Below are 27,267 nucleotides of genomic sequence, written 5' to 3' on the forward strand. Positions count from 1 at the left end.
AGCCTGGGATTTGCAGTTTCCTTCCTCCTGGAGCCTCCTAAGCCCTGGGATTACAGACACCACACCCTATGCTACAGGGATTTAAAAAAGAGATTGTTTCCACAAAACCTCATAGGAATATTCATAGCAGCACTTATAAAAAACCAGGAAGAAGGGCTGGAGAGATGGCTCAGCGGTTAAGAGCACTGACTACTCTTCCAGAGGTCCTGAGTTCAATTCCCAGCAACCACATGGTGGCTCACAACCATCTGTAAAGAGATCTGATCCCCTCTTCTGGTGTATCTGAAGACAGCTACAGTGTACTTATATATAATAAATGAATAAATCTTAAAAAAAAAAACAGGAAGAAGATAACCTAATTGTCTCCCATGAAATGAATGGAGAAGCTTCTGTCAAGACCCATGGTCGAGCATGGTACTGTAGTGTAGGCCTGTAACGCCAGCTCTTGGGAGTCCAGGCAGGAGGATCACAAGTTCTGGGGCAGGGTGGGTGTGTGTGTGTGTGTGTGTGTGTGTGTGTGTGTGTGTGTGTGTGTGTGTGTGTGTGTGCGCGCGCGCGTGCGTACGTACGTACGTACATGCTATGTTTGTGTTTATGCCAGTACAAGTATGTACTTGTAGAAGCCAGAGAGATTTTTTCTAAACAAGAGTTTTCAGTATGTATTCCTGGCTGTCCTGGAACTCTGTAGACCAGGCTGGCCTCAAACTTGCAGAGACCCCGTCTGCCTCTGCCTACTGAGTGCTGCGATTAAAGGCGTGCTTCACCACTGCCTGGATTCCCACATGGGTGTTTGAGACAAGATTTCCCACTACAACTGAAGGGTTGCCAGTTTGGCTAAGCTGGCTGTTTAGTGAGCCCCAAGAATCCACCTGTCTCCACCTTCCAAGGGCTGGAATTACAGGTATATGCTGCCACGTCTAGTTTTATGCGTGTTCTGGGGAGCAAACTCAGGTCCTGTGTTTTCAGGGCAGGAATCTCCATACCCTCCTAGATAACTTTTTATTTATTTTTTTTTTCTTTTTCTTTTTTTCGGAGCTGGGGACCGAACCCAGGGCCTTGCGCTTGCTAGGCAAGCACTCTACCACTGAGCTAAATCCCCAACCCCAAGATAACTTTTTAAAAAGGTTATATAGGGGTTGGGGATTTAGCTCAGTGGTAGAGCACTTGCCTAGGAAGCGCAAGGCCCTGGGTTCGGTCCCCAGCTCCGAAAAAAAGAACCAAAAAAAAAAAAAAAGGTTATATATTTTGTTTGCAACAGGATCTCATGTAGCCCAGGCTAGCCTTAAACTTGCTATCTAGTGGAGGATAACTTGTGTCCTTTCTGCCTCCGCCTTCCAAGTGCCTGGTTTACAGGCACCTACCACCTCACCTGCCAAGTAGTACCTTTTGAGAGACCAAATGTCGTGGCATTGTGTTATATCTGCCTAGTAATAATAGTGAAGGAGGAGTCAGGAGTAAACCGTCAAGGCAGGAGGAGAAACAAAAGGTAGGTAACTTAAAACAGCTGCCCCAGAACCCTCGTTTACTTACAGGGTGCACTCCCCAAGACCTCACAAAGGGTGTGTTTATTTTAGGTAAAACAGTTTAAATAGTGAATATGAATATTTGGTTTCTATGTCAGTTGCTAAGCCATTTCTTCCCTCCCTTTCTTGTTTTGTCCCTTTCCCATGGGTGGCCCGGCAGCCATTTTTTTTATTGTTGTTTGACCTTATCCCCCTGGCCACAGCTGATTGGGTCACAGAGGGCAGCCTGCCCCAAGCCTGACCAGTCTGAGTCTCTTGGGCGATTGGTATAGGCAGCTCTTTGTTCTCTACAGGCATCTGGAACCGTTGACATAAGCGTCACCTACACAAGAGGGCGGAAAGGCCGGCTGTTAAGGGCAAAGTGGAACAGATTAGCATAGGAGAGCGGGGCTGAGAATAGGGCATCCAGCTTTCTGCTGAGGTCCCACATCCTTGCCCTGCCCTCTTGGTTCGCTTTTGTTCTGGAAAGAGCCTGCCTATATAACCTTACAGTAAATGTTCGTACTGAGTATCAAACCCAGGCAGAACAAGTACTCTACTCTACTCTACTCTACTGAGTACTTGTCTCTAAAGGTAAGCCTTCTAAAACTTAGAATCGCATAAACAGGGCGCTGGGCAGTGTGGCACACATCTGTAATCCCAGCACTCAGAGATAGAGTCTGGAAGATCCAGAGTTCAGGGGCATCCTTGACTACCTATCTTGGGCTATGCAAAACCTTGTCTCAAACACACACACACACACACACACACAAACAAAACAAAAACCTTGATTGTTGGTGCTAGGATCCAACAGATTGAAAATGTCACCAGAGATGTAGGTGTTAGAACAAATGTTTGTATGAATGCAGAAAATTAGACAGAAGTGGGAGGCACAGCCTGAGGCAGCTAATAGTAAGAAGCAATAAATAAATTAGCAGTCCATAAAAAGAAATGGATCTCTATAAAAAGCGGAGCCAAGAGTCTGGGGCCATTGAGTCCAGTTGGTGACACACCCAGGTGTGCTTTAGGGTGTCATTTGGTTGTTGAGCATTCAAAGGCTGGCATTTGCCACCGTGGTATACAGCCACAAGGGCTTGTCAAAAGAAACAATTACCACTGCTCCCAAGTGTTGCTCACAAAAGAATACCGGAATGCCTAGGCATTTAAAGATGAAAGGTTCGCTCACTTGGCACAAAGAGGCTAAATATATCATCACTATTTAACATCCTTTAGGGCCTGGAGAGGTGGCTCAGTGGTTAAGAGCACTGACTGCTCTTGCAGAGGTCCTGAGTTCAATTCCCAGCAACCACATGGTGGCTCACAACCATCAGTAATGAGACCAGATGCCTTCTTCTGGTGTGTCTGAAGACAGGGACAGTGTATTCACATAAAATAAATAAATCTTTAACATCCTTTAGTTGCCCCGAAATAAACTAATATGGATATAATCCACCGATACTTGGATATATATGTGTTTACCTGTTTCATTTGCATTTTCATAGTGATTGATAACATCATAAGGACAGACACCACGTGATGCTTCCTCTCATGTTCTTATTGGTCATTCGTACATTGCTGGAGAAATGTCCGCTCAGCTCTTTTCATTTATTTTAAAAGATGGTTGTCTCTTTGGGATGTAAACGTTCCCTATATACTGTAGGCAGAAGCCCGTTGGCAGATTTCTGTTCTGCCAGCATTCCTCCTGTCTGATGGGTGGGGAATTACAGAATCACGTAACGGAGAAAATGAAGTTCTAGGAGGGAACAGCCCAGAGTCAAAGGCTGTGAACTACACCGAAGCTACACAGATTCCCCTTGAAAACATACAGTGCCGATCCCACTTAGGGTGTGCCTGTTGGGTAAGGTTCGGCTGCCAATGAGGGGCATCCTTAGGTGACTGTCTAGTCTTCCCTGGGCTACGGGGACTTTTAGTGCTCACACTGGAGAAGCAGACGCCGAGGTCAGGTGTGTGGTGTATGCCTACAGTTCCAGGAACCTGCAGGCTGAGTTAGAGGATTGCTAGTCAGGCCAGCTTGGTCACACAGTGAGATCCTGCTCCCTCCAAGAAAAGAAAAGAAAGCCTGAATGTAAATGGGAGTGATTGCTGACATTTTGACTTAATCTAGCCAACTTCAAGAAAGCACCTAGAAGGGTTGGGGATTTAGCTCAGTGGTAAAGCACTTGCCTAGCAAGCGCAAGGCCCTGGGTTCGGTCCCCAGCTCCGAAAAATAGAAAAGAAAAAAAAAAAAAAGCACCTAGAAGAATGTATTCTCTTTTAGGTAGGATAGGGTTTAAAATCCAGAGTTTGGGGGGCTGGGGAGATGGCTCACTTGGCAAAGTACTTGTCTTGGAAAATATAACGTCATGGATTCAGATCCCTTACACCCAAGAATGGAGAGTGTCTGCAAACCCAGCACTGGGAAAAGCAGAGACGTGGAGATCCCTGATGTTTATTGGACATCTCAGGTAACCCAGTGAGCGCCAAGTTCAGGGAGAGACCTTGACTCAGAAACTAAGGTGGAAGGTAACTGATTGACCCCACCCCACGTCCCCTTGTCCATTCCAAGCATTTTGTGTTTCCTTCTGGAAATGGTAGCTAAGTGGAGTATGGACTGTTTAAAGCTGATCTAGATCTTCTGGGAAAGAAGGGCTGTTGCAAGAGCCAACAGGAAGTGTAGCTTCTCAAGGTGAACATCTTGTGCTCCTGTCAGGACAGCTTCAAACTTAGGGGAAGATTTGAACCAAAACAAAACAAGGCTATGGGAGTTGTGTGTGCCTTTGACGTGGTTCATCTCCTTATAAAAACCCATCTGCTTTTTTTTATTGTTTGCTTTTGGTCTGAAGACAAATAGAAAGGGAGTCTGTGTTACTCTTTTCAGTCCCTCAGCCATTGTTAGCAAAGTAAACAGCCTCTAACTGCCCTGACCTAGACTCACTGGGGACCCAGGCTCCTTCGGCTCTAAGCAACAATTTCTGTTTGCAAAGCATCATAGTAGCGATTGGTATTCAGACTCCTGCTTTACTGATGATAAAAACTCAAACTCATTATATCTGATAAGCCCTTCCAGTCGCCTTGCTTTTCCTGTTTCTTGGGCCTCTCTCCATCTCTGTCCTAAGATAAAATAGTTGTTAAAGCTGGCAGCTAAGAGAGAAGGATCACAAGACTCTGGAACCCTCAACTTAACCACATTTTATTTTTGGGCTTTGGTTATTTGAATGTAGGTAAGAATAACCTCTATAGGGGTTGGTTCTGATGCTCTGATCGGAAATGAATGTTGAAGGTCCTGTTCCCCAGTTGGTTCTTGATTGATCCATAAAGATGCTAGCAGCCAATGGTTGGACAGAAGAGGCAGGACTGCTGAGCTATGACTAAAGGTAACTGAGTAACTAAAGTGAGGGCAGATTTAGAGGTCGACGTTGAGATGGGAGTGGAAAGAAGGGTGCGATAGTGGAGGGAGACTTGGGAAAGCCCGGGTATTGAGCTAAAAGCATATTAAAAATAAGATAAAGTGTGTGTGTGCATGCGCATGTACGAGCATGTGTGAGCATGTGTGTGTGTGTGTCTGTGTGTGTGTGTTTGTGTGTGTGTGTTTCATCCTCGGACCCAAGGGAACCTGGGCATGGCTGATAGCAGGGTCCGACTAGAGCTTAAAGGGGGGCAGTAGAAACTACATGCTACAACCCAGGCTAATCCCAAAGAATTCTCTTAGGGTTTTAGAATTTGCCGGGAGGGTTCATGCACATACGTGAATGTGGAGACCAGGTCAACATTGGGTGTCTTCATCAATTGCTTTTCCGTTTGTTTTTTTGTTTTTTCCTTTCACTGATTGGCTAGAAGGGCTGGCCAGGCAGCCCCAGGGATCCTCCCGTCAGCCTCCCCTGTCAGCTGCAGAATGACAGTCTGCCCCTCTGCGCTTGACTTTCTATATGAGTAAACTTAGAATCCAAACTCAGGTCCTTCTGTTCACTGCAAGCACTTTATCAAATGACAGGCTCATTTATTTAGTTTGAGACAAAATTCTCACTCAGTAGCCCAGAGTCTTAAAAATCACCCAGTAAGCCCAGTATGGTCGCGCATCCCTTTAAATACAGTACTCTGGATGCAGAAGCAGGCTGGTCTCTAAGAGTTTGAGGCTAGCTTGATGTATGTACAGAATTCCTAGCTAGCCAGGGCTATGTAGTAAGGGCCTGTCTCAAAAATTTCTAAAATAAAACTAAAACCACCTTCTTCCCCTGTACTACCAATGAGACAGTTGCCACATTTTGTGGCATCATGACTGCTGCCCTCTGGCCTCTGGTGAAGCCTGAGATCATCAAAAAGAGGACCAAGAAGTTCCTCTCACTCCAGTCAGACTGATATGTCAAAATTAAGAGGAACTGGCAGAAACCCAGAGGTATCAGCAATAGAGTACAGAGAAAAATTCAAGGGCCAGATCCTGATGCCGAACATTGGTTACCATGGCAACAAGAAAGCCAATCACGTGCTGCCTAGCGGCTTCCGGAAGTTTCTGGTCCACAATGCCAAGGAGCTGGAAGTGCTGCTGGTGGACAACAAATCTGACTGGGCTGAGGTTGCTCACGGTGTGTCCTCTAAGAACCGAAAAGCCATCGTAGAGAGAGCAGCACAGCTGACCTTCAGAGTCACCAATCCCAGCGCCAGCCTACGCAGTGAGAAGAGGAATAGATGGCCTGCATGGATGTTTTGTGTTTAAATAAAACCACAAAACTGCAGTAAATAATAAGTAAATAAATAAATAAATAATAAAACAAACCCCACTTTGTACCTCACTCTAACCTTGAACCCCCAACAAGTCTCCTATCTTAGCCTTTCGAGTGTTGGGATTTTAGGCGCACCCCCAGGTTTTCCCAACTCCTTCCCCGTCTTATTTTTTTCCCGTCTTTATTAAATTGGGTATTTATTATTTACATTTCAAATGTTATTCCCTTTCCCGGTTTCCACACCAACATCCCCTAACCCCTCCCCTTCTATATGGGTGTTTCTCTCCCCATGCTCCCCCCATTACCTACCTCCCCCCAACAATCATGTTCACTTTGGGTTCAGTCTTGGCAGGACCAAGGGCTTCCCCTTCCACTGGTGCTCTCACTAGGATATTCATTGCTACCTATGGGGTCAGAGTCCAGGGTCAGTCCATGTATAGTCTTTAGGTAGTGGCTTAGTCCCTGGAAGCTCTGGTTGGTTGGCATTATTGTACATATGGGGTCTCGAGCCCCTTCAAGCTCTTTCAGTCCTTTCTCTGATTCCTTCAACGGGGGTCCCGTTCTCAGTGCAGTGGTTTGCTGCTGGCATTTGCCTCTGTATTTGCCGTATTCTGGCTGTGTCTCTCAGGAGCGATCTACATCAGGTTCCTGTCAGCCTGCACTTCTTTGCTTCATCCATCTTATCTAGTTTGGTGGCTGTGTATGTATGGGCCACATGTGGGGCAGGCTGTGAAACTCCTTCCCCTTCTAAATGTAGTCAGCCACTGAAGAGGCAGAGGGCACTCCACCCCTGAGTATTTGTGGGACTCTGCAGTGTGTGGGCTGTCCTGAGATACACAAAGCGCATGATGTTTGGTCATGATGATCCTTGGGAAGTGTCTGTGGGCAGCAACACCCCCATGCTTTCTTTAGCTGCTTCCCTTTTCTGGTTTCTCCATCCCATGAGTTCTATTCCGTAGGGAACGGGAAGTGGGTGACAGCGAGGAATAATTTTCCTTGAGTCAGGAGAGGGTGAAAGTGCCATTTTTTTTTCCTGCCAAGAGCGTTGTTGGTCGTGTTTATCTTCCTGTAGCCTCCTCCCTCGCTGTCTTTTGCCTCTTTTTTTTTTTTTTTTTTTTTTTGGTTCTTTTTTTCGGAGCTGGGGATCGAACCCAGGGCCTTGCGCTTCCTAGGTAAGCGCTCTACCACTGAGCTAAATCCCCAGCCCCGTCTTTTGCCTCTTTATTGGGAGTAGAATAGAGTTGGTCTCAGCCTTCCTTTTGACCCTGACTTTAAAGATTTTGTCCTGAGCCTCCGGAGGCTAGGTGAGCACAGGCCTGCTTCATTCAGCCTGAGCTCTGGCCTCTCTCAGCTGCTCGCATCAGTGGCTACAACATCACACAAGCGACCACCGAGCCAGAGTCAGCGATACGCAAGAGGCTTGCTGCCAACATGTCCCTGTTCACCCTTGCACGTAGGGGAACACTCTGGCTGTGACTGGAGCAGAATAGAGGTCCAATACTTAATATGTTAAAATTCCATCAGTAAGTGTATTTTCTATTGGTGAACTAAAATAAAGCAATTCTTGGCTGGAAACTTTTTTTTTTTTTCAAAAACAACTTGATTCTTTCCAACACTTGAATTAAAGAAATATTAACAGACTATCAGAAGAACTTCCTAAACTGTGGTTATTATTCTCCAGGGATTGCAGAGTTCAATGTAGGCTTTGTGGGGGGGGGGAAATGGCAACAGGGAAAGGTTTCTGAACACGCACCAACCCCAAATTAATTCAAAAGAAGCACGCCACGTTATGGATCCGCGGTTGGGTTATCTCAGACGAGAGGCTCCTGTTTTGTTTTGTTTTTAAAGATTTATTTATTTTTTTATTTATATGAGCATACTGTAACCACCAGACACACCAGAAGAGGGCATCGGATCCCATCACAGATGGCTGTGAGCCACCATGTGGTTGCTGGGAATTGAACTTAGGACCTCTGGGAGAGCACTCAGTGCTCTTAACCGGAGAGGCTCTTGTATATGATAAATTGCAGGGTTTTCACTGTAAACACAGAATTCTGCTCGTACAGACACATAATGGTTTGAGACTAGTGTTTTCCCACTGTCCATTCCTCAGAATGTAAGTATTAAATTAGGCTATTTAATTTTTGAGACAAGGTCTTCCTGTGTGTCCCAAGCTGGCCTTTGTTGCGGTAAAAAAGGAAAATGGCACGCTAATTTATCTCAGCGGTTCCATACTGCCTGCCCCCCAGTATTCTCTGACCCAGGCGGTCCGCGAGCCACGCTCTTTTGCTTTCACTTGCAGTACCCTTGGCAGGTTGTTACCACACCAGGCACACACATCCCAATTCCGTGGTGGGCTTGGCGCGTCCCACCACCACATAGTCTCTTGAACTCAATTAAGTCTCCACATGAAAGAACACACCACACGATAAACTCTGATCTAATTGATAAGATATAATTTGCCCATCCAGACAGCACAAAGTCCTGTACACACCCATCCCTTAAAAATAGTCATAACAGCCTGTAATTATGCGCAGAGAAGAATCTTTTTTTTTTTTTTTCCGTTTTCTTTTTTTCGGAGCTGGGGACCGAACCCAGGGCCTTGCGTTTGCTAGGCAAGCGCTCTACCACTGAGCTAAATCCCCAGCCCCCGCAGAGAAGAATCTTAACCTCTGCCGCCATGTTCTCCCAGCTCCTTCTCCTCATCCACCTCCCTCCTGTTCTGGCTCCCTCTCCTTTTCCTAAAACTTTTGTCCCGCCCATCCTTCCTTCTCGTCCAATGACAGGCCTCGTTCTATTCTGTACCTGCCTTACTGCATAAAGCCATCAACCTACAGGCCTTGAACTTGTAACTCTCCTGCTTAGCCTCTGCCTGAGTGCCAGGATTACAAATGCATATCACGTGCTAAGCCTCATTACCCTGAACAGAAGCCTCGTTCCCGTAAAACTGTCAGCCCCCACTTTCCTGTCCCCTGGGTTCTGACAACCCACACTCTGGCTTTCTCTCTGTTTCCATGGACTTATCCTTTCTGGATATTTCCTATAAATAGGTTTGTGATGTGTGACCTGGCGTGTTTCTTCATTCAACACGGCGCTTTGAGATTTATCCACTGTTTTGTGTGAATCAATATTCTGCCCTTTTTGTGGCCGAATGCCATTCCATCGGGTGGCTTTGCCACATGTTGTTTATCCATTGATTCACTGGGAGACACTGGCTTGCTTCCCTCCTTTGTAAGCCATGCTGTTATGAACACAACCCACGGGACCCCTTGAATGCGTTTTCTGTTCTTTTCCGTATCTGCCTGGGCATACATTCACTTGATTATATGGTAATTCAGCATTTAAAAATGTTCAGAAACCTCTTATTTTCCTTTTTTGCGTCTCTGACGTATGACGTGCCCAGCCGTGTCTCTCCGAGCCAGGCGTTCATAGTTCTCCAGTGGCTCCCAGCAACAAGCAAGGTTCAGTGACAATGAGCCATTGATAGACCCTGATCCCTTGACCTTTCCCTAGTTCCACTTTCTCTTCTAACTGGGCAGAGCCGCCAGAGACGAACAGAAAGGCTCGTTTAGGGGCCTGCACAGCTTCAGTATGTCAGCCTAGTGGAGGCGTGCATGTATGTATTCAGAAGGGGCTCAGCTGTGGCCCGTGCTAGCCACGGCTGAGCCTCGGTTTCTCTGTGAACGAAGGAGACAAAAAGTCCTTGTCTCTGGGAGCTTTTATTCCAGTGCCAAGAGGCAGACAGCGGACAATGCAGATGAGTCAGAGCAGCCAGGGAAAACCGCTCGGGTTCCTCACCATGAGTGTCTGTAATAGTCTTGGTGCTTTAGAAAGTCTCTTCTGTGTTTTTTTTTCCTAGACACACCTCTGCAACCCTTCTATCTTCATAGTCTTTTTTTTTTTTTATGAGATCAGCTTTTGGCTTTCTGAAGTTTTCATTTCACGGATTTCCACCCTAGTATTTCCCTCTGATTTCCTACGGTCGTTGCCACCGCTCTTCAGTGTGCCGAGCTCAGTGATTAGATTACTTTTTCTCAGCTTTCCAGTTTCCTGATGAATTCTGTAGAACCGCAGGCTTCTTTCTGTTGGAAGTTCCGTTTTGGTTTTGTCTACCCGCTTTGACTTGTAGTGTTTTCGTTCTCTTTGATTCTATATATTAATGTCAAGTATAAATCGAACTTTTTATTTTACAGTGGAGAGAGCATTTTAAAATGAAGAGGACCCGAGAGATCATAGACCCAGTCTCTCCTTTCACGCATAAGAAAACCAAGATGAATTCTAGACAGGTCTCTGTAGCTCAGAGCAGAGCTCTGGATAGCTCCTCTGTCTTTGAAGGAGAATTGCAAGTTCAAGACCAGCCTGAGCAACATAACAAGTTTCAGTTCAGCCTGGGTTACATAGTGTGTTGGTTTGAATGGGAATGGCTCCCTAGACTCTTGTATTTGAAGCTTGGGCCACAAGGAGTAGTAGGAAGGAGGAAATCACCCTGTTGGGATGGGTGTGGCCTTGTTGGGATGGGTGTGGCCTTGTTGGGATGGGTGTGGCCTTGTTGGAGTGGGTGTGGCCTTGTTGGGATGGGTGTGGCCTTGTTGGATTGGGTGTGGCCTTGTTGGAGTGGGTGTGGCCTTGTTAGAGTGAGTGTGGCCTTGTTGGAGTGGGTGTGGCCTTGTTGGAGTGGGTGTGGTCTTGTTGGAGTGGGTGTGGCCTTGTTGGGATGGGTGTGGCCTTGTTGGAGTTGGTATGGCCTTGTTGGAGGAAGGCTTTGAGGTACCATATGTTCAAGATAGGCCTAGTATGTCAGTCTCCTCCTGCTGCCCGTAGATCAAGTTCTAGAACTCTCAGCTCCTCCTCCAGCACCATGTCTGCCTGCACGCCAAATGTCTTCCACCATGATGATAATGGACTAAGTCTCCGGAACTGTAAACCAGCCCCAGTCGAACGTTTTCCTTTATAAGAGTTGCTGTGGGCTGGGGATTTAGCTCAGTGGTAGAGCGCTTACCTAGGAAGCGCAAGGCCCTGGGTTCAGTCCCCAGCTCCGGAAAAAAAAAAAAAAAAAAAGAGTTGCTGTGGTCCCGGCGTCTATCTCAAAGAAAAGAAAGAAGAGTCAGCCTCCAGCAATTTCACTCAAATGCTATTGAAAGGAATCTGTCTCACCAATCCCATCGTAAAACAAGACCCACGTACCCATCCAATTATTTATTTTGTAACTGCAGGTTTTTGTAGATCCAAGTTAGTTGAAGTCGGTTTCCCAAGAGGACTCCGCCTTCTTCTGAAATGCTCTCCTCACTCCTTTCTGCTCCGATTCTGTGTGTGGATCTGTTTCTCAGACAGCTGCTTCAGCTGCCCGCTTTCCTCAAGGTGCCTCCTTCATTTCCAGAACAGTCCATCCATCCCAACCCTTTCTTTTTTTTTTGTTTTTTGTTTTTTGTTTTTTGTTTTTTTTTGTTTTTGTTTTTTTGGTTCTTTTTTTTTTTCGGAGCTGGGGACCGAGCCCAGGGCCTTGCGCTTCCTAGGCAAGCGCTCCCAACCCTTTCTTGATGGGGCCTCTGGGCTCCATTCAGAAGTCTTCACCTAGCAAAACACAGTGATAGCCCACTGTACTGACTGGTGTGGCAGTTTCCCAACTTGCCAAGCAAACAAGACACATACCTTTAGGGGGAGCCTCTGGGGCTAATGCACCTTCAAAGGAGCCTCTCTTTTACCTCAGCTAAGACTTTCTGGCAGGGCCAGAGAGATGGCTCAGTGTCACCTCAGGTGCTTGTCACTAGCTGGGCAACTGAGTTCTGCCTCCAGAAGCTATACGCTGGTAGGAGAGAGCTGACTCGATCAATGTGTTGTCCTCTGACCTCCACGTGTGTACACCACGGTACATGTAAAGCCAGGCACACACACCAGAGTGAATAAAGTATGTTTAAAAGCAAACGAAACACCAAGAGGCCAGAGAGACTGCTTAGTAATTAAGTGAACTTGCTGCTCTCCCAGAGAGCCTGGGTTTGGTTCCCAGCGTCCACATAGGAGCTCACAACAAGCCGTAACTCCAGATGCAGAGAATCCAGCCATGTTGTCTTCGGAATGGATGCCCGTGCTGCTTTCTTGGGCACCAGGTGTGCACATACTGCACAGATACACGCAAGGCAGGATAGCTAGGTCCATCTAAGAAGCGAAATGAAAGCCAAAGCAACAGGAACAAAGCAAGCTGGAGAGATGGCTCAATGGTTGAGACCACTTGCTGGTTTCGAGAGGACCTGGGTTTGGTTCCCAGTACCAGCATGGTGGTTTACAACCATCTGTGACCCCAGTTTCAGTAGATCTGACCCTTTCTCCTGACATCCGATAGCACCAGATACACATGTATACATGCAGGCAAAGCGCCCAAACCTAGAATAAAAGTCAAACAAACAACTTAGGTGATAATGGCTTGAGGTATTATTGTCCATTCCTTTGATCTCCCTGACTTTGAGGTAAGCACACCCTAAATTCCTTCGACCCTCTTTTCTTTGTAAAATCGGGACCTTAAACTGAACATATTCAAGAACGCACTCCTTAGCTCAGCGAGTGCAGGACGGACTCCTAAAGGGAGCGCGCTGAGGAATACATGTGTCGCCCTTCTGTGTCTTTGTCCTACAAGGGTGTCCCTTTGGAAATAACCCTGTGGTCTCCTTGCCTCCTGCAGGCAACAAATGCTCCCATCTTTCACGTCTTGGCTGTGGGATTCTGGCTTTGAGCTTACAAGGTGGGATTCCTCTGTGCTTGGTTACAGAGTCACTCTGCTTTGCAGTGTCACCATAGCCAACCCAGGGAAACCTGGGCCAGCAAAGGCTACCCCAGAGAATGGCAGGATCCTGGACTCTGCAGGTACAGGGCACATCTGCCTGCCAGTCTGGCTCACCCCCAGGGAGTTGAAGTCTGTGGACTTTGTCCTTCGTATCTTATCTGAGGAGCTGCAGGATGAGGACCAAATCAATGCCTCAGGGTAGGGAAAGCCTGCAATTCCACACCAACAAAGCCAAAAGTAAGATTTCTGTAATGCCTCCACCATTGGTTTAGCCCATCTCTGCCAGTCCCAGCTCTATCTTTCCTTAAACATTCCATTCTCCCCCTTTCCTGGCTTCCTGACCAAGATGTCATTCCCAGTAGATTATTTTCCAAATGAAATATGGATGCATAGGTAGTATTCAAGCAAACCAAACCTGAGATTGAGACTCAGAAGGGAAGAAAAGAAAGGAAATGGAAAAGAGAAGGAAGGGAATGGAAAGTGGGGGTGGGGGAGGAAGAGGAGGAGGAAGTAGTAGTATCCCATGAGTTCAAGGCCAGCCTGATCTACATAGTGAGTTATGGGCCAGCCTGGTCTACATTGTGACACCATGTCTAAAAGAGAAAATCCCTTCATTCCTTCAGGTTGTTTTTACTTAGACAATATTGTTAATTTTTTTTTAATTTATACAGTATCTTTTCACCATATCCTTCCCATCTGCAGCTCCTCCCAGATCCTGTTAGTTTTTACTTATTAACCGCTCTGGATACTGCTGCTCAAACAGTCCTGAGTGATTCCCCTCAGTCACAGGGCGTGTGCCTAGAAGCAGAACTGATGACTCATGGGACGAGTCTATGCTCAGCTCTTTATGGAATCACTAAACTCGAGTATTAGATTTTTGTATCCAGAATTATTTGTCACACCACAGGCTGTGATGGCCCATGTCTGTAACCCCAACATTCAGGAGTATGAGTCATGAGGAGCCTGAGTCCAAGGGCTAGCCTGTGCTACATAGCAAAGCCTTATCTCAAAACAAAACAAAACAACAACAACAAGAAGAAGAAAAAACAACAAAACCCTAAGGTCTTTGGACTGGGGAGAGGGCTCAGCAGGTCTGGGCTCTTGCCAAGCATATGTGAAGACCTGAGTTCAAATCCCCAAAAGCCATGTTAAAAGCCAGGCCTCATGGTAGTTGTGCCTATAAACCAGTGCTGTGGGCATAGAGAGGAGGATTGCTTGGGCCCTGCAGTCAACGAGTCCAAGTCACGGTTCCACGAGAGAGACACCCTGCCTCAAGGGAACACGGAGGAGAGCGTGAACACCCAGCATGAATCCTGTGGCCTCCAGGAGCACCTGAGTGTGTATACATGCCACTCACATGCACACCACACCCACGAACACACAGGAGAACGAGGACCAAGGGCTAAGAGTGTAGCACCATCATAGAGTGCTTACTCAGCACGGTTTTGTTGACTTAGACAAGAACAAATTCATATAGGTAACAAATTCCTAGGTAAGCGCTCTACCACTGAGCTAAATCCCCAGCCCCCATTACAAGTTTTGAAGATAGGACTCATTTATTTTTCTGTCTGTTGAGCTTTTTATTTAAAGACAATGTCTCACTGTGTATCCTGGACTGGCCTTGCTGTAATGACAGGTTTACCAGCCATGATGGTGTGGATATGCTTGGCCCTTGGGAAGTTGCACTGTTAGGAGGTGTTGTTCACTGTTAGGAGGAGGAGTTCAAAGTCAGTCTACAGAGCAAGTTCCAGGACAGCCACGCTTAAGCAGTAAAGGAAATCACAGAAAAATGAAAACTTGTGAAGACGTAATAGAACAAGGGGACCAGGTTCCAGGACTGGCAAGCAGCAGAATTCGGCAGCTTTGGCCATGTGGTTCTGAGGTTAGAGTCAAGAACAGAAGCGGGTGGGTGGGTGTACTGGGACAATTGATTTTGGTTAGCTGGTGCTAAAAAAAAGTTAGTGGTGATTAAGAAGAGACCAGCATCACTGAGGCAAAATCTTCTGGAAAGAGTTTTCTGAGAGTATAAAGAAGCTGTGTTCCAGAGAAGAACCTCATGCAGGCAACTGGACCTGGTGATGTGTAAGAATCACTCAGGTGGTACTGGGTTTGAAGGCATAAAGGGGGGGCTGGGGATTTAGCTCAGTGGTAGAGCGCTTACCTAGGAAGCGCAAGGCCCCGGGTTCAGTCCCCAGCTCCGAAAAAAAGAACCAAAAAAAAAAAAAAAAAAAAAAAAAAGAAGGCATAAAGGGGTCAGGGAGAACAGCTGAGGTTTGGCACTGTGAGAGGCCAGGAGAGGCCACTGGTGAAGGTGCAGACTCAGTGGCAGTTGAAGGCCCAGGACCGAAGGGCTCATGCAAAGAAGTTGAGTCTTGGCACCATGAAGAGAGCCTATGAGAGGCTATTGATGAAGGTTCAGCCTGTTTGCAGCAGAAGACCCCAGCATTTGGAGATGCCAGCACCATGGGATGACCACCAAGAACAGCAGCAGCGGTGGAGTGGGCATAGCCAGAGCCCAAGGTGCTACAGAGGGCAGAGCTGGAGAAGTGACCCAAACCCTTTGGAGAAGCCCAAAGGATCATGTGTGGATACCAGACATTGGAACAAGAAGCTGTGACGTTGAAGTTGCCTTGGAGACCCCAAGATGTTAGAGATGCCAAAGTCATGGGATACCAGCCATGGAAAGCTGCTAACAGGGAGTGGAACCAGCCCAGGAGAAAGAAGTGTGCTGCAGTCAGCAAAGATGGAAAGGAGTTGAAATTGGACATGGAGAAGCACAGTTTACACATTTGGTTTTGCACATCTGGTTTGGGGTCTTGCTTTGGTTCGATATTTCCTCGCCGTGACATTTTGGAATGGTAATATATATCCTGTGATGTTGGAAGTATATGATCTGCTTTTTGATTTATAGGAGAATACAGTTAAGAGAGTACATGAATCTCAGAAGAGACTTTGAATTTTTAAACGTTGTTAAGACTGTGATAGACTATGGGGACTTTTGAAACTGGACTAACTGTATTTTGCATTATGTGATGGCTAGATATGGCCCCCACAGACTCATGTGTTTGAACAAGTCTATTGGAGCCAGGGAGTGGAGTGTGGTGGTTTGAATACGCTTGGCCCAGGGAGTGGCACCATTAAGAAGTATGGCCTTATTGGAGGAGGTGTAGCCTTGTTAGAGAAAGTGTATCACTGTGGAGGAGGGGTTTAGAGGTCTCATATCTATGCTCAAGTCTGGCCAGTGTTGATCCAGAGCCTCCTCCAGGCTACCTGTGGTAGACACTCTTCTCCTGGCTGCTTGTGGAGGAGAGGTTCCTTCTGACTGCTTTTGGATCAAGATGTAGAGCTCTTGACTCCTCCTGCACCACATCTGCCTGCATACTGCTATGCTTCCCTCCGTGATGACTGGATTAAACCTCTGAAACTGTATGCCAGCCCCAATTAAATGTTTTCCTTAGTAAGAGTTGCCTTGGTCATGTTGTCTCTTCCCAGGAATGAAACCCTAACTAAGACAGCAGTTGAGGCCATCTTAACGATCTATATCGATTGCTTGATTTCTCTTTGCTTGTTTTGTTTTTGAGATAGGGCCTCACTATGTAGCTTTGGCTGTCCTGGAACCCACTCTGTAGACCGGGCTGGCATTGAACTCATAGAGATCCACCTGCCTCTGCCTCCTGAGTGCTGGGATTAGAGGTGCATGCTATCATGCTCAGCAAGAAAATGTTTTGAAAGTGTTTTCAGATTCTTCTCTTCCTTTCTGTCAGCACCAGGTGGCTTATTGGGTCACCCATGTGATCCAGCAGACTTCTAAATGATGTCGCCTCCCTAGGGTTCCCCCTTCCACCAGTGACCCCAGGGTTGTTACTTGCAGTACTGGGACTTGAAGTCAGGGCTTTCCATATGTTAAGTTATATTCTATTCTCTCTCTCTCTTTCTCTCAATCTCTCTCTCTCTCTCTCTCTCTCTCTCTCTCTCTCTCTCTCGCTAAATCCCCAGCCCGAGAGTGTTCTGTTTTTCCCCATCTCCCATCGTCTGTGTGTGTTTATATGTGTTTTGCATATTTTGCGTATTTATAGGCATGCGTGCACGGTCACGCCCATGGAGGCCCAGGGTTGATGTGGAAATTCAGTTTCATTGCCCTTTCAATCTGAATTCACGGAGGAGGGGCCTCTCAGTCAAACCCAGGGCTCGCCATACAGCCTCACTGGCCAGCTTGCTCTGGGAGCACACTGTCTCTACCTTCCAAGGTTGGAATTGCAGACACCACCTATGCCCTTTTCTCGTACCTTGTTTTTTTTTCTTTTTGGAGCTGAGGACCGAACCCAGGGCCTTGCGCTTGCTAGGCAAGCGCTCTACCACTGAACTAAATCCCCAACCCCTGTTGATTGCTTTTCATGTCTCCACGTGATGCATATGTCTGTCCCTGGCCTGAAACTCAGTATTCTCACCAATCCAGAGTGGGGACATTTCTAAAATCAAAGCCCACCAGAGCCGTCCCCACTTTTCTCTGGATGCTTGCCCTTTTGTGGCTTTCTGAGAGGAGCAAGGTAAGGGGAGGAAAAAGTTTCAGGAAAGACTGAAATAAAAACTAAAACCATGGGGTTGGGGATTTAGCTCAGTGGTAGAGCGCTTGCCTAGGAAGCGCAAGGCCCTGGGTTCGGTCCCCAGCTCCAAAAAAAAAAAACAAAAACAAAAAAACAAAAAAACAAAAAAAAACTAAAACCATATCTACCTTCACTCATATTTTCTACATGGTGATTTCTTTTTTTTTCCTGTCAGTACTAAATCTCAAACCTGGAGCTTCAAGCACACAAGACAAGTTTCTCCAATGAGCTCAACCTTCTGCTCCAGAATGGTCTTCTGTTTCTATTCGTTTGTTGTGTGTGTTGAGATGGGGTCTCCTATGATCCCTTGGCTGGCCTGGAATTTTCCATGTAGACCAGGCTGGCCTCTAGAGATCTGCCTTCCTCTGTCTCCAGGAGTCAGGAGGTATGAGCCACCAGGCCTGGTTCAGAGTGAGCTTTTAAATGTTAAATGGGGTCTTACCAGGTTCTTGCTTAAAACCAGTTAAGGCTACCATCCTGTTTTAGCAGACTCCTTATCAGGCTTGTGATAAGGACCCCAGGTAGGACACATGCTGTTATCAGTACATGGAATGCTCTACCCTGCCCCACTTGGAATTCTAGTTAACCAGGAGTTTCTCTGCAAATTTTAGCTAAATTTTTCCTTCTTTGGGTAGAACACTCTGGTCTTCCCGTGTAAGCCAAATTCTCCCAGTAAGGGACCTCAGAGCATCACCTGCCTTCGTCATGATATGTACCGCAGGTTTCAAGTTTTCATTGCTCAAACCATCTGATTGTTTGTGTTCGCACCACCTATGACGGAGAAAGTAAATGAATTCATTAAGATTTGGGACTCTTCTGAAACAAAGGAATCAAAGAGGAGACTTAAATGAATGAATTTAAATCAAGTTTTATTATGGAAATAGTTAATAAAAAACAAAAAAACCTTACATGGCCAACCTGAAATTGGGAAGAGTTTGGAAGATGCTTCCCTGTAAAGGGAGAAGTGATATTCACCCTGAGTTGTACATGAGGTCAGCCGTATATGACGTCATTCGGTCTGTGTCAAGAAGCAGCTCTTCAGTTCTGACCACGGAAGGGCGGAATTCTGGGCAATTGACAGAGCAGAATGCGTCTAACAACAAGAATCTTGTCCTGCAAAATGAGCTGCTCACGGCCTCCGATCATGGCATCGCCCCCACAGTGGACCGAAAGTACGAAGCAGATATTGCTGCTGTGAAAGCGCCATTTTATCCACAGAGCAGCGTGTCGCCCTCAGGAGAGCACCAGTGGCCAAGGCAAAAGCAAACACTAGAGTCCAGTGGTCAGTGACTGTCTGAAGCCTTAACAAGGCTATGTAAGTACTCTAGGAAGGAAGCATCAAAGAGTAGGGTGTAAAGAAAGACTTGGAGGCCACAGGAAAGGAAGCCTGTAGCTCTTACATAGAGTTCTTGGAGTAAAAAAGCTCATCTCTGAAGTCAAATACACTCCATGTTTATAAAAAATATCTATAAACCTGATAGTGGCTCACACCTTTAATCCAGGCACTTGGGAGGCAGAGGCAGGTGGGTCTCTGAGTTCGAGGCTAGCCTGATCTACATATGAGTTCTAGGACAGCCAGGCCTTTCCAGTCATGAAAAACAAAAACCAAAACAAAACACCCCCCCCATCCAAACCCAAACCAGACAAAAAAACACAGTGAAAATGGAAATCAAAGATGGTACAATTATTGGGATTCCTGAGTTTAAAGCTAGATAAAACCCTGGTCTTAAAAAAAGAGGTTTTGGGGTTGGGGATTTAGCTCAGTGGTAGAGCGCTTGCCTAGGAAGCGCAAGGCCCTGGGTTCGGTCCTCAAATCCAAAATAAAATAAAATAAAATAAAAAAATAAAAAAAAGTGGATCTAAAAGTCACAGATTATCAGTCACAGTATCTCATAATACTCAAAGTCTTTGTTCTGCTAGAGACAAGTGTCTATGTCTAGAGAAAAAAAAACTATCAAAAAGAAATCTTGAGGCAAGGTCTCAAACCTGTGACTGTTATCTCTTATATGCTTAGCGGTTGTAGAGAACAGGGAAGGAAGGGTACTGGCTTTCTTTAAAAATTTAAATCTATTTTATTTATCATTAGTGTGCATGTATGATGTATGTGTGTGTGTATATGCATGTATGTGTGTGTGAGTGTGTGGTTGTGGTGGTAGTGGTAGTGTGTATATGTCTCTGTGTGTCTTCATGTGTATGTGTGCTTGTGGTTGTGGTGGTAGTGTGTCTGTGTCTGTGTGGTGTGTGGTGTGTGTGTGAGGTCCATGTGGAAGTCAGAGAACGTGATTCTCCACATTCACCATGGGGTTCAAGGTCATCAGATTACATGGCAAGCTCACCCCCCCACCCCCACCCCCACCCTCCTGTCTCTACCAAGCCACATCCAAACTTTAGGTGGATGCTGTGATCCCAACAAAGGTCCTCATGCTTGTGCTCTTACCCACTGAACCACCCCCTAGCCGCTCTTCCCCTCTCTTTTTCTCTATTATGATTATGATTTTTAAGATGTGGTTTTGAAGGTGTAGGGACGGCTCAGTGGTTAAGAGCACCGGCTGCTGCTCCAGAGGGCTCAAGTTCACTTCCCAGCACCCACACGGTACCTCATATCCACCTGCAATTCCAGTTCCAGGAGACCCGACACCCTCTTCTGACCCCCCGCCCCCCAAAGGCACTAGGCTGAGGCATTAGATTGCCTCGGACTCATTGGCTGTTCAGTCCAGGACGTTAAAGGCACAGAGGCGGCTTTTAGTGGTTTCTGCCAATAGCAGTCACTTAGAACCATAGCATAGCAATGAGGCGTCAGACTGTGTCTGGTATGCGGTTAGATGCGATGGCTTCTAGTCTGGTTAATGTGACCTCTTAAAGTTGCCCGATATAAGGAGTCTCTACGCTTTGCAGTGACTCGGGCCTCGGTTAGCATCCCTTGCTCCGGTTGCCTGTTGCTGTGTGGTGACCGCACTCCCCACATGTAACGACAAGGCAGCAGAGTGGTCCTCTGGGTTGACATGCGCAGTTCGTCTCCTGCAGTTTCAGTCACGTGTCGTGTCTGGAATCACCTGCCGGTGGCAGCTTCTGGTGATGAGCTGGCTCAGGTTGACTACTTCCCCCTGGAGCTTCTCGGGCTTCCTCACAGCCGAGAAGCCCCTATAGTTGTGCTCTTAACTTGCCTGGCTTCCTCTCAGCAAGCGTTCAACAGGAATTGGAAGTTGTTAGCCTCTTAAAACTAGGGCCTGAAACAATACATGTGACGTCACATCCGCTACTGGATGAAGCCGCCAGAGTTGCCCGTAATGGGGAGGGGAAACGACACCTTTGGGTCTTGAGGGGTTGGGTTGGGGTGGAGGACGTCAAAGAATTTGTGGCCATATTTCATTTCTCAGAGTACTCTCGAATCTCAAAAGGTTTGGTTTTCAGGAATGGGCCTCTGTATCCAGGAAGCTGTGGAGACATGGACGGGAGAGAAAACACCTTCACCGTCTCCACAATGCTAGTTCAGAGGAAGTGAGTTGGGGAAGATCGGGATTCGAGGAGCCTGTGTATACGTTATAGGCTGTGGGTGGCACCGCAGTCCAGGTCAAGCCGCAGGCTCAGATCTGCATCTGTTTCTCATCCACGTGGAGAGGGGTTCATGTGCTTGCCATTGGCCTAACAATCCCTTCAACACGGCTTACGAGGGAGGAAGACTTAAGTTCCCCTTTGGCTGAAAGTGTGTCTCTAAGTCTTTCCAAGAGAATGCTATATTATGAGTCACCATAATGTGGCAGCCATACTGTCAGTAGGGATACTTGAAGCCACTGTACTGCCCCTGGGTCTTGGGGAACTCCTTCCGGATCTTCCAGCGGCAGCAGCTGGGCAGAATGGCAAAGTCGGCCATGTCTTGGGAGACAAAGCGCCAGGTGGCATAGCTCCTGTACGCACAGTGTCGCAGCTTGCTGTTGATGGCCTCTCCCTCCAGCGCCAGCAAGGGCTCCTGGTAGAGCAGGAGGAGCTGCAGGGCCTCTCTGGATAGCACGATCTTACTGAAGAGCTCAGAGGTAGTGATGCACTGTCCTGGCTTCCTCCGGCAGCACAGCTCCTCCAGGGCCCTGCGGTTCTCTGGTAGTTGAGACGGGAGGCAGTTTCCACACTGGCACCAATCTGGGCTGTCCCTGGACCTAGGAACCGCTTCTATCTGGAGCAGCTGCATTTCCTCAGGTTGTCCAGGAATTGGGGGTGAGTGGTGGAGAGAGAGGGAGAGCCTAGACAGTTCCAAGAAGTCCGTCTGGGGTCTCTGAAAAAGTCAAGTTTCCAGACCCATCAGCGACAGTAACCCCTCGAGTTCTATCAACCTACGTAATCGCATTCAGTATCACCGCGTCTGGCAAAGCTACCACTTGCCAGACGTCTGCATCAGGGCTGGGCTGCTGTCGAGCCTGCTAAGAACCTCTTGTATAGATGTTTATCTTTGGAAAATGAAGTTCAGAAAAGGCAGCTAGCTACCAACTGGATCAGAGCCTCTTCCCCTGGCTGCCTTCTGAGGGTGTGACTCTCCCTGGGCAATTCTCCAGTCACATCAAGATAGTGGGACTATCTTCTGGGACTGGCCCCCTCCTAAGAGACCTAACTGGCTAGTACGTTTCCTTGTTGACGCCTGCCTTCCAGGGGAAAGCAAGAATTCTGTTTATTTGCCGCATGTCCCTGGTGCAGGGGCAGAGATCAGTATACAGTAGATAGAAAACACTCATTGACTCGTTCCTACTCTCTCTCTCTACTGGCATAACCATTTGTTATCTTCTAAAGAAGTTGCCAAAACGGCTGGGCCTAGTCTTCGTGACATACGCCTTCGTTTCCTGGATGAAGACCCGAGTCAAATACATTCAAACGGAATGGTTTGTGTATGTGAACCTAGCACCATCCGTAACAGCCAAAAGGCTGAAACAACCCAGCATCCACCAACCAGTGGGTGGGTAAGCACACAGGCAGTCTGTCTGTCCAGGAATACTATGAAGCCACAAAACAGACCGAACCGGGCACACACAGCAACGTAGATGAGTCTTGAAAACACAATGCTAAGTGACAGAAGTGACACAGAGGTCACATGGTATATGGCCCATCTTAGGCAGAGTTTCAAGAGGAGACAGGCCAGTAGGAAGCAGGTGAGTAGTGGCTGCTTGATGAATATGGGATTTCTTTCTGAGGAGATACAGGAGCTCTGGGGCTGGTGGCCTTGACTGGATTGTGACATGTGGGCATCACTGAATTATGTGCCATGAACGGTTACACTCCCAAACACTAAGAACCTTTTTTTTTTTTTTTTTTTTGAGATGGAGTTCTTGTAGCCCAGGTTGACCCAAAACACTATGTAAGGCAGGGTCTTGAACTCCTGATATTCCTGCCTGTACCTCACAAATGCTGGGGTTACAGAGATCTATCAGGACGCCCAGCAAAGTAGCTCACTTTCTACCTGTAGTCCACAAGGACATTACAAGAAAGGAAAATTTTGGTCAGGTTCTCCCCAAGATGAGCTATGAAAGTCCTAAACAATGGAATCCGATCCATTAATAACTACAAAGAATGGCCCATCACATCGCAATGTAAAGTTGTGGGACAAGATGGCTCAGTCGGTAAAGCACTTCGCCATGCAAGCGGAAGGACCTGCGTTAGATCCCAAGCTGAGCCCGGTGCACCTCAAGTCCCAGGGCCAAGGACACAGAGGCAGGAGGATCCCTGGAGCAACCCGGCCAGCCAGCCTAGCAGAATTAGTGAGCCCTGAGTTCAGTGAGAGTCTCTGTCTTGAAACAGTAACGTGGAGAGCGATTAAGGGAAACAAGTAACAACTTCTGGTGTACACCCACATGTGTGCACGCGGTGCATTCACATGAACAGACATCCACTCGTTCCTACACACATACCCAGCCGCTGTGAGTCAGTGAGTCCCGCCAGCGGGGGCGGGGGGGAGGAGCCATCCCTAGCCATTCACCAATTACATTCAGAAGGGCATGGCTCAGTGGTGTTAACCTATGATATGCAAGGCCTTAGGCTCAAGTCCCAGCATTCCCCAACTTAGATCGGGCATTGAAATTCAACACATCACAGGAAAGAGAAAACCTCCCAGATTGCTTCAGAAAAAATTTTTTAACATTCCAAATCCATTTCTGATAAGAATTCCTGACGAACTAAACACGAGAGGGAATGTTCTTGAATCTGATACCGCCTTCTTATAAGCGCACCAAAAACCCGTGGCAGAGAATGAACTAGACGGGCTGTCTGCTGAGGCAGGAAATGAGGTAGAGGCCAGTGCTTTCCACACTCAGTGGGGCAGCCTGCCAGGCTGCCGGGGCCTAGGCAGTGCTGGGACACAAGGGGAAGATTCTTCCCTGAAGACTCCCGGGGGAACCATTGCCCTACGAAGACCTTCACTTCAGCCATTTACCCTCTGGACTGACAGAGCAAGCCTGATGTTTTATGCTACTTCATTCGTGGTCACTGGTTAGGGCCACAGGAAATCAATACAGCTGACAAAGGTGCCCAAGGACCGGAACTGTGTGGGAGCACAAATGAACTTTGTGGCTGTTTGTTGGTATCCACTGACACTGAATGTACTCCAGCTGCCAGCCGCCAGCCCAGACACTCAGGTGATCACCCGGCAGAATGCTGGCATGATTGGCATTTGCTGCCCCCCTCCCCCCCGCCCCTCCATATTAGAAACTTCCCAAATGCCCTTCCTCACTGAAACAGGTAAATAAACTGAATGTTTACAAGACAGAAATCATACGAAAGGGAGAATGAGCTATTTTCTGTGTCAGGTAGCTCTTGTAGCAGCGTGTGTAAGACTTTTAAAATACACAGTCCAGTTTTCCTTTGTCACTTGGTCTCATCTGGTTTCCCAGTGATCTCCCTGCCTCGACCTCTCAAGTCCTGGAGTTACAGGTGTAGACAGCTCTACCCAGCTGGCACAGGCCAACTTTTATAAAACCGCAGAATCCGTAAAAATAATCCTTAAACTGCTGTGGTGGCACATGCCTGTAATCCCAGCCCTCAGGAGGTCTCTGAGTTCTAGGTCAACTTGGTCTCTATAAGAGTTCTAGTCCGACCAAGGCTACCCAATCCTTAGATGCAAGACGGGGACCACTTTTAAGGAAAGATGACAATTTAGGAGGGGCATGGAAGGGACTTTTGGAATATTCAGTCTTTCTCTGTCTCTTTTCTGGATAAATCTCTACTATGAAATCCCAGCAACCAGGAGGCAGAGGCCACTTTTGATGCCAGCCTGGTCTACATAGTGAGCTCCAGGGCAGGCAGGGTTACGCAGAGAGACCCTGTCTCAAAACAAAACAAAACAAAACAAACAAACAAAAAAAACTAATTACCACCCCCCCCAAATCTACTATGAGCTATACCCCTAGCCATCTGATTTTAAATCATTTTTATTAGATTTGTGTGGTGTGTGTGTGTGTGTGTGTGTGTGTGTGTAAAACACAGTCAGTGTAGGGAGATCAGAGGCTAACTTGCTAGAATTGGTTCTTTCCCTCCCCGTGTGGGCTCCAGGGATCTAACTTGGGTCATCAGCCTCAGTGGTAACTGCCTTTACCCTCAGAGCCATCCGACCAGTTCCCGAACAACTAATTTTTTTTTAAAAATCTGGATGTTGGTTTCACAACTATGTTATTTTGTCAAAATCTATCACCTTTTTTTTTTTTTTTTTTTTGGTTCTTTTTTTCGGAGCTGGGGACCGAACCCAGGGCCTTGCGCTTCCTAGGTAAGCGCTCTACCACTGAGCTAAATCCCCAGCCCCAAAATCTATCACCTTTGATTTATATAAATCTCTACAATCATGTATACTTAAGAGCAAAATCTCCTAAAAAACAAAAAACCAAAACCAAAACCAAAAACAACAACAACAAAAAAACCAAAAAACAAAACGACTCACTGTTTTCACTTACCGGGACCTCTTGACCTTTGACATCTTGCAGACTTTTCCCAAGCAGCTGCTGGTCCACCATCCAAATGTGGGGCTCGTCCACAAAGGACACATACTTTAACGTCTGGTAAAGGAAGGGTCAAAGTTTGTCTGCTTCTGTGCGCAAGCGTCAAAGAGTCACCTCTCCAGACAGATATGAACACATCTGCCAGTCACATTTAGCACGGGGCAAGTCAGGTTAAAGCCCCAAAGGGAAGTCAGGCACAGACCACACCCCCTACGGATGACTTGGTCCCGCCCACAGTCCAGCGGGACCCCAGCCCGGTGTGGTGACCTGTGCCAAGCTCTCCCCAGTTCCATTTACCCAGATGCAGTCTCTGGAGGGCAGTAAATTTTACTCATCCAGACAGGCTGTGAGAGGTTTTTTTTTTTTTTTTTTTTTTCTTTCTTTTTTCTATTTTTCGGAGCTGGGGACCGAACCCAGGGCTTTGCGTTTGCTAGGCAAGTGCTCTACCGCTGAGCTAAATCCCCAACAAAGGTGAACTAATCTTCCTTTTCTTTTCCTCTTCCCCTTCCTTCTTCGTTCCCTGCCCCCCTCTCCTCTCCTTTCTTCTTTCTTTCCTTCTTATTCTCTCCTTATTTTCTTTATTTTATTTTGACGCAGGGTTTCTCTGTGTAGCCGTGGCTGTCCTGGAACTCACTCTGTGGATCAGGCTGGCCTGGAACTCAGAGATCTGCCTGCCTCTGTCATCCAAGTGCTGAGGTTAAAGGCGAACACCACCACTGCCTGGTTTTCTTCTCTGAGGTTCAGTCTTACTTACTCTCCAGTCTGGACTAGCCTCAAACGTGCCCTCCTCCTTCCTCTGTCTACCTACTGCTGGCACAGCAGGCCAATGCCACCACCCTGAGCTTGGCTGAACTTTTGTTTCCATCACGAGCCCAAGGACAATGGACAATAAACAGTGGACTGTGCATTCGGCTGCTGGAAAGGACTGGTTTCTCAGAGGTGGGGGAATCATGGAAGTTCGTGGGGTGGACCTCAAGTCCACATTAGTAAAATACAATGTGCTCACTCCTCTACCATTGGATCTTAGCCAGCAACCATGAAGGCCAGTACTCCTGTGTGTCCAGGACCCACCTATGCATGCAAACATGTATATGTGTGGAATGTACATATAGAGAATGTATAGATTGTGTAGATTATGTGCACAGTTAACCTTTTTAACCCACAAACTGTGACATATGGTTCTTTTATTTATTTTTTTCCCCCTCTAAACAAAACCATCTTGGATATTCACTCATGCCATCGACTCTACCTGAGCGGTTATAACAGATTCCGAGGCTAGCCCGCCCCGACGGACCCTCAGCTCTGCCACTCATTGTCTGTATGACTTTGGGCAAAGTCACATTTAATCTCAGTCTCTCTCTCTCTCTCTCTCTCTCTCTCTCTCTCTCTCTCTCTCTCTCTCTCTCTCTCTCTGTGTGTGTGTGTGTGTGTGTGTGTGTGTGTGTGTGTGTGTGTTGGGACAAGGTCTTACTCTATAGCCTAGGCTAGCCTTGAACTCAAGGCAATCCACCTGCCTCAGCATCTCTAGATCTCTAGTGTTGGGATTTAGGCTTGAGCCACCATATCCAACTTTCTAGGTATGTTTGCTGTATGAATCAAGGTCTCCAGGTTGACCTGGAATTCATGTTCTTCTTGCTTTAGTCTCCTATACAGTGGGATTCCAGACATGTGCTACCATATCATTCATATATATATATATATATA

At 47.0% G+C, this 27,267-nt stretch overlaps 1 protein-coding gene and 1 pseudogene across 3 annotated transcripts in view; one reads left to right on the forward strand and one right to left on the reverse strand.

Annotated features, from left to right (window-relative positions):
- Nucleotides 1-5,774: 5,774 nt before the first annotated feature.
- LOC148002331 (large ribosomal subunit protein eL32 pseudogene) lies at nt 5,775-6,213 on the forward strand (annotated as a pseudogene).
- A 12,238-nt stretch (nt 6,214-18,451) lies between these two features.
- The window catches only part of P2rx7 (purinergic receptor P2X 7), a 43,529-nt gene continuing 34,713 nt past the window's right edge, over nt 18,452-27,267 (reverse strand). For 2 of the 3 annotated variants that reach the window (XM_087578177.1, XM_087578176.1), the window contains exons 13-14: nt 25,519-25,620; nt 18,452-21,866 (exon numbers count right to left, since the gene is read on the reverse strand). In XM_087578177.1, the coding sequence (XP_087434303.1) occupies nt 21,369-21,866; nt 25,519-25,620 (600 nt within the window). In that variant the 3' untranslated portion in view covers nt 18,452-21,368. 3 annotated transcript variants of the gene reach the window in all.

Source organism: Rattus norvegicus, chromosome 12, assembly GCF_021556685.1.
Source record: "Rattus norvegicus strain SHRSP/BbbUtx chromosome 12, alternate assembly SHRSP_T2T, whole genome shotgun sequence".
Taxonomy (NCBI): domain Eukaryota; kingdom Metazoa; phylum Chordata; class Mammalia; order Rodentia; family Muridae; genus Rattus; species Rattus norvegicus.